General features: G+C 38.3%; 1 protein-coding gene across 1 annotated transcript in view; it reads left to right on the top strand.

Moving 5' to 3' along the window:
• Positions 1 to 6,053, top strand: part of LOC107726399 (syntaxin-binding protein 5-like) — a 90,612-nt gene that overhangs the window by 54,254 nt on the left and 30,305 nt on the right. The window contains exons 6-7 of the mRNA XM_016535958.1: positions 3,154 to 3,217; positions 4,386 to 4,469. Of these exons, the coding sequence (XP_016391444.1) occupies positions 3,154 to 3,217; positions 4,386 to 4,469 (148 nt within the window). The remainder of the gene's footprint in view (positions 1 to 3,153; positions 3,218 to 4,385; positions 4,470 to 6,053) is intronic.

Genomic DNA, 6,053 nt, shown 5'->3' with positions numbered 1-6,053 from the left:
GAAATAATCACGAAAATAACCCATAGACTGAATAAAACAAAAGCAGAAACACGGCAGAGATGCCAAGTTAGCTCGACGGTGGTGACAGCAGCGGCAATCCACCTGTCACTCAAGTGGCCACGCCCTTAATTATGCAGAACTTTAAGGCTTAATATAATTTAAACGGATGAGTTATAAAAAAATTCACCCCCCTCACAGTTGTCATGAAGGGCAAAATTAGCTATATAGACCAAAATAATTTTTTGAACCAGGCTGTAAAGATGTTTTTTTCTGCTGTAAAGTTGGGCATTTTAACATGGGGAGTCTATGGGATTGACTCCCTTTTGCAGCCAGCCTCTAGCGGCCAGTTGATGAATTACAGTTTAAGTCACTTCCTTGTTGGCTTCACGAGAGAGAGCGGGAGGTTGCTGCTTGGTAGAGGCCCTTGCTTTGAATGACTTCAGCACATCTGTGGCCACAGGACATCACTGCTTTCTCACACTGCGCTGATGTGATTTTGGTCCACTCTTCTTCCAGTCTCTTCCATAGTTCACTAACTGTAGTGGGTTTCTTAGCCATAATTTTGTCGCCAAGGATTTTCCAGAGATTTTCAATCGGGTTTAGATCAGGACTCCGGCCATTTCATTACTTCAGTGTTCTTAGCTTCAAGGAACTGCTTTACCCGTTTTGTAGTGTGACGGTGACATTGTCTTGCATGAAAATTGCAGGCTGATTGGGAGATGCTTGCAAGGAAGGTACCGCATGTTGCTGAAGGAGGTTCTGATAAGCACTTGCATTCACCCTGCCATGTAGCTGTGTATATAACTCCTGCTGCAGAAAACATCCCCCAAACAATGACACTCCCTCCTCCACCTTTCACTGACTTCTTTACGCACCAGTTTGACGTTGAACAAAATGTTTCCCATCAGACCCAAATAAATTAAACTTTCTCTCATCACTAAAGTGAACCTTGGACCAGTTCTCCTTTGTCCACACAACATGCTCCTCAGCAAAGGTGAGCCTAGCCGTTTGATTCTTTCTGCTGATGAGAGGCTTGGTCACTGCAGAATGTGCTTTCAGTTCGACTTCTCTTAAACGGGCCGAGACAGATCCTTACCCTGTTCCGCACTGAACTGGCAAGCAATTCCAGCTGCAGTGTTGAACCGATTGCCCATTGAGATTCTCTGCATTATCCTCTCTTCTCGTGCATTTGTCTTACGTGGACCTCAAGCCTTTTTGGGGGTCTTGAATGAATTAGTGTCATTGTAAACCTGCAATATTCATGAAATCACAGATTTGGAATGACCAACTTCTCATGCAATGGCTAAAAAGGTCATCCCTTTGACCTTCATCTGGACAACCTCCTGTCTGAAAACTGGAGGAATGCTGCCAGTTAAATAGGGTTTGTCATATAATTAGCATAGAAAATTAGCACCAGGCGCCAGATTAACACCAATATCTTGGCGGTATCTGTAGGTGTTCTCTAATTTTGATCAGAGTTCTTTTTCAAATATATAATTTAAGTAGGTTGTTCTCTAATTTTGATCTATTTATATACACGCACACACACACACATTTTTGTGACTTGAAGACTCCTCTTATTATGTTATTTTGTAATGGTGAGCAGGGGAGGGACCCTGTGTCACAGATTTGTATTCCCCATGTACCTGTCAGTCACAACTTAGACACCCAACAAACACTGAAGGAAATAGATGCAGATCAGGACCCCTGTCTTTCGAACCTCCGTAACAGACGTATAAGGCTCTGTCTCTCCTCACCACGCTGTAGCTCAACAGAATGTAGCTGGAGGGGAGAGAAGGACCCCTGTCTATGCCACGGCTGTCACCACTATAGGCGTCTAAGGCTGTGCCTGATGGCCGTCAACAACACAGTTGGCCTGCTGGGTAGTCAGAGGGTACAAAGGATGATGGCATATTATTCATTGGCTGTAAATGAGTGGGCTGTAGTGGTCTTGTACAATTTCTCACTTACACTATAGTGTCCCGGGGAGATCTCAAAGCTTCTTTTATGTATTGAATTAAATTTTAACTGTGAATAATCTTGAGGTTGAAACTGACTGTCTGAATGTCAGTGACGACTTGTACATTTCATTTTTCAAAAGCCTAATGGAGTAAGTATCTGGATTGAAAAATGTAATAAGGTTGGTTTCAGTTGGACAACATTGAATATAAGATGCCTCTATAGGAGTCTGTCATGAATTATTCGATGCATTATGTAAAACCCTTTCATTTTGAACAGCTTTGCATGGCAAGAATCCCATTCTTGGATTTTGTAATGTATTGTTAAAGAAGATATTTTTATGAGAATAATCCCATTTTAGTGGTGATAAATCTCTATGATCCCAGCCAGTACTGGACTTCTTGTCTAAACTCATGCCGTCAAACTATTTGGAGGATTTGAATCCTTATGAAAAACTCTTTGGACTGAATATATCATGGTTTTATTTGCTCTGTCAAATGCTTTGTTGTTTCTTTAAGAATATTTGGTTGTGTGTTTGGGTGGCGTTATTCTGTCTGTGGGATATTTGTGTGTGTTGAAGGGGTTTGTCATGCAACAGAGATTACTATTAAATTATTTATTATATATAGTTATTTAATTTAGAAATGTTTGATGATGGATCTGCATGATAATCCTTGTTTTTAGGAGTGAGTTGTATGGGATACCAAACTGAACTGATGTATTCATTCTTTGGAGCATGTTGGCAAACATACTTATAATCACACCGCATAAATTACAAAATGCACTACAATTCAAAAGTTTGAGGTCTTTTTAAAAATAAATAAATAAATAAATAAATACCAAATCAGCATATTAGAATGATTTCTGAAGGTTCATGTGACACTGAAGACTGAAGGAATGGCTGCTGAAAGTTCAGCTTTGCCATCACAGGATACTATTTCACAATATAACTGTTTTACTGTATTTTTTGATCAAATAAATGCAGCCTTGTTGAGACTTATTTAAAAAACAACAACAACAACAAAAAAAAAAGCTTTTGAACAGTAGTCTCTCTCTATCTCGCACAGTCAAACACGCACATCCCCAAGGATTGTTTCCTCACTGGCTTCATACTGTATTTCCCGTTATGCGTTTGAACTCCTCCATCCTGTCTCCTTGACTAACACCAATCCCAAACTTGTCTCTCTCCCACAGGTCCTCCAAGGCCCACCCCGGCCCAGTCGTTCACATTAGTGACAATCCTATGGATGAGGGCAAGGTAAAGCAGTGCCTACACATCTGCATGAAAACAAATCAACACTTCCTGACATGAATAATTCATTTCCCTTACTTCACACAAAGCTCTTGTTTCTCTCCATTCTGAACTCATAAGACACTTCTTTCCTACAGTGCAGCACAGTTCAGTAATTGGGTCTAATCTCACACAGCTTGTTAGCAAATTATGTTGTTTTTGAAAACAAATGATCGAGGAGATATGAAGGAGATGAACAAATGCTCCAGCTACTTCCAAATGCATCTTTTTAGGCATTCATTTTACCTTCGCTAATTGCCAGCGCACAGTCAGAGGGGGGCAGAGAGACAAACACCTGCTGGGGTTTTACCTTTGTGTGGATGACAAACTGTCTGTCTTTTTCTCTGGCAGCTGGGAGCTCCTCATAGGCGCCTTTATAGTGATGATCCACTCTCTGTCTCGCTCTCTCCCATCCCACTTCTGACCCTGAATGGGGCATCGATCCATAACAGGCCCACTCAGTTCTTAATGGGTCTTAAAGTCCTTAGACACATTGTCCCTCCCTCTTGGCTGACAGAACTCCGACACTTTATCATTTCAGACTATCACTGAATCTCTAAAAACAAAGAGGTTTAAAGTTCAGATGGCAGAGGACATGTCATTTTTAAAAGAAATTTTGATGAATTTCCTGACCACTCATTCCCATGCATTTACAGTACAATAACTTGAGACTGAAGCTATGGAGCTTAAAAAAGCAGTCTTTAAAAAGTGCCATAAAAGTATCTTAAAAGTCATCCAGTAACTTTGTGTGCGGTACAGAATGAAATTTAAGTCTGAAAGAAAGAAAATTCCCAGAAAAAGACAGGTGAAGTAAATGATAGAGTGTTCATTTTCAGGTCTTTCATAAATGTAGAGTTGAATTATGGTGATAACAACTTGCACATTTCTTCCAGAATGTTTTGTGTGATTCATTGATTTTGTTTGAGTATGAATAAATGTTTGTTTTGGATTAACAATCAGACAAAAGGACTTAAATTTTTTATTCAATGTTTACTTTGCTTAAACACATAATTTACTTTCAGATTTACGTCGCCACCTGCATGAACTCTCATCAATTCACAGGTCAGGTTCAACAGACTGATGGCCTATTTTCCTTCTTTTCTTGTTCCCCCCCACATCTTTCTTCATGTTTCAGCTCATAATAGGATTTGAGTCTGGGATCGTAGTGATGTGGGATTTGAAATCAAAGAGAGCTGACTACCGGTACACTTACGATGAGGTATGTATTGTCGCACAATGTTGTATTCCAGACTCCTGTTGCCTGCAGGGGCACAAATGCCCAGAATATGGAAATGCGTTGAGCAAATATTCATGAGATGTTTTGATTAGATCTCTATAAGTAAGCACGTAGTTTGTTCAGCTTGCTGCTATGGTGTCAAAAGAACATCAGTTTTTGAGGAGAATAAGTGGCAATAGTGTGTCTGGATTCTAAGCTCTTCCTATTCTCAATCATTCATTCATATTAGTGTCTTCATTGGGAATTATCTGAAAAGTAGAAAGACACTTTATAAACTCATGACTCATGAATATTAATTAGGTTACAGAATGTTCCCTCAACTGATTTACTGAAAGGCAAAATTAGCAAAAAAACAAAACAAAATATACAAAACTTTAACAAAATATAATTATTATTCAATAATTATTAAAGCAAGTGAACAATTTAAAGTATATTTACAAAGTGGTTAACTTGCTACTGTCATTAATAAATACATTTCTTGTTTAAAACTACCATTCAAAAGTTTGGGGTCGGTAATACTTTTTAATATTTTTGGAAGAACTTCTTACCATGGTAACTTGCTTACCAAGGCTGCATTTATTTGAGCAATAATACAATAAAACGGTAATATTGTGAAATATTAGTACAATTTAAAAGAACTATAACTGTTTTCTACTTTGATATATTTAAAATGTAATTTATTTCTGTGATGGCAAAACTGAATTTCAATGTCAAATGGCACATTCTAATGTGCTGATTTGGTGCTCATGAAATATTTCATATTATTATCTTGAAAACAGTTGTGCTGCTTACAATTTCTGAAGACATATTTCAGTTTTTTTTCCCCTCCAGAATTCCTTGATGAATAGAAAGTTCAAAAGAACTGCGTTTATTTGAAATATAAATCTTTTGTAACATTATAAATTTCTACAAATGCACTCTCTTTTGATTGGTTGAATGCATTGCTGAAAAAAAAGTATGTATTTAAAAAAAAAATCAGTTTTGTACTGTCCCTATACAAATAAATTCAAAATAATTATAATATGGCAAAAAGTGGACGAACTTGGAAATTTGAGGAATGTCCCCCTTCAGCTCTTCTATGCCTCTGAATTTATTAATCCATTCATTGGCTCAATATCTCTTGAATTGGTTGTGAACATTTCATTTCAGCTTTTAAAATGTTATTTTTTTTTTCCCCCCAGAAATAGTCCTTTTGTCTGCATGTCCTGGAAATTATTACTATGCATCTGAAAAGCCCCTGTAGAACATACAAAGCTGGTTTAAGCTGGTTCGATGGCTTTTGTCAACAGTGGCAGCCAGTGTACATTAGTTATTATGATGAGCATGAAATGCCCAAAGAAAAGTGCAAAGGAATTAACACCGACACACACACTGTTTTTTTTTTTTACCCCTAGACGTACAACCACACACACACACACACACACACACACACACATATACGTCAAATCCATCTCTTATTGTAACTCCCCCTTTGGTGTGTTAGTGTATGTGTGTGTGTGTGTGTGTGTGTGTGTGTGTGTGTGTAGGGGGAGTGTAAGGCAGGAAAACACCTCACTCTGTGGATAT

The sequence above is a fragment of the Sinocyclocheilus rhinocerous genome, unplaced genomic scaffold (genome assembly GCF_001515625.1).
Source record: "Sinocyclocheilus rhinocerous isolate Xijiao unplaced genomic scaffold, SAMN03320098_v1.1 scaffold605, whole genome shotgun sequence".
NCBI classification, from domain to species: domain Eukaryota; kingdom Metazoa; phylum Chordata; class Actinopteri; order Cypriniformes; family Cyprinidae; genus Sinocyclocheilus; species Sinocyclocheilus rhinocerous.
The sequence above is the reverse complement of the archived record's forward strand: the minus strand, read 5'-3'. Positions and strand labels throughout refer to the sequence as shown.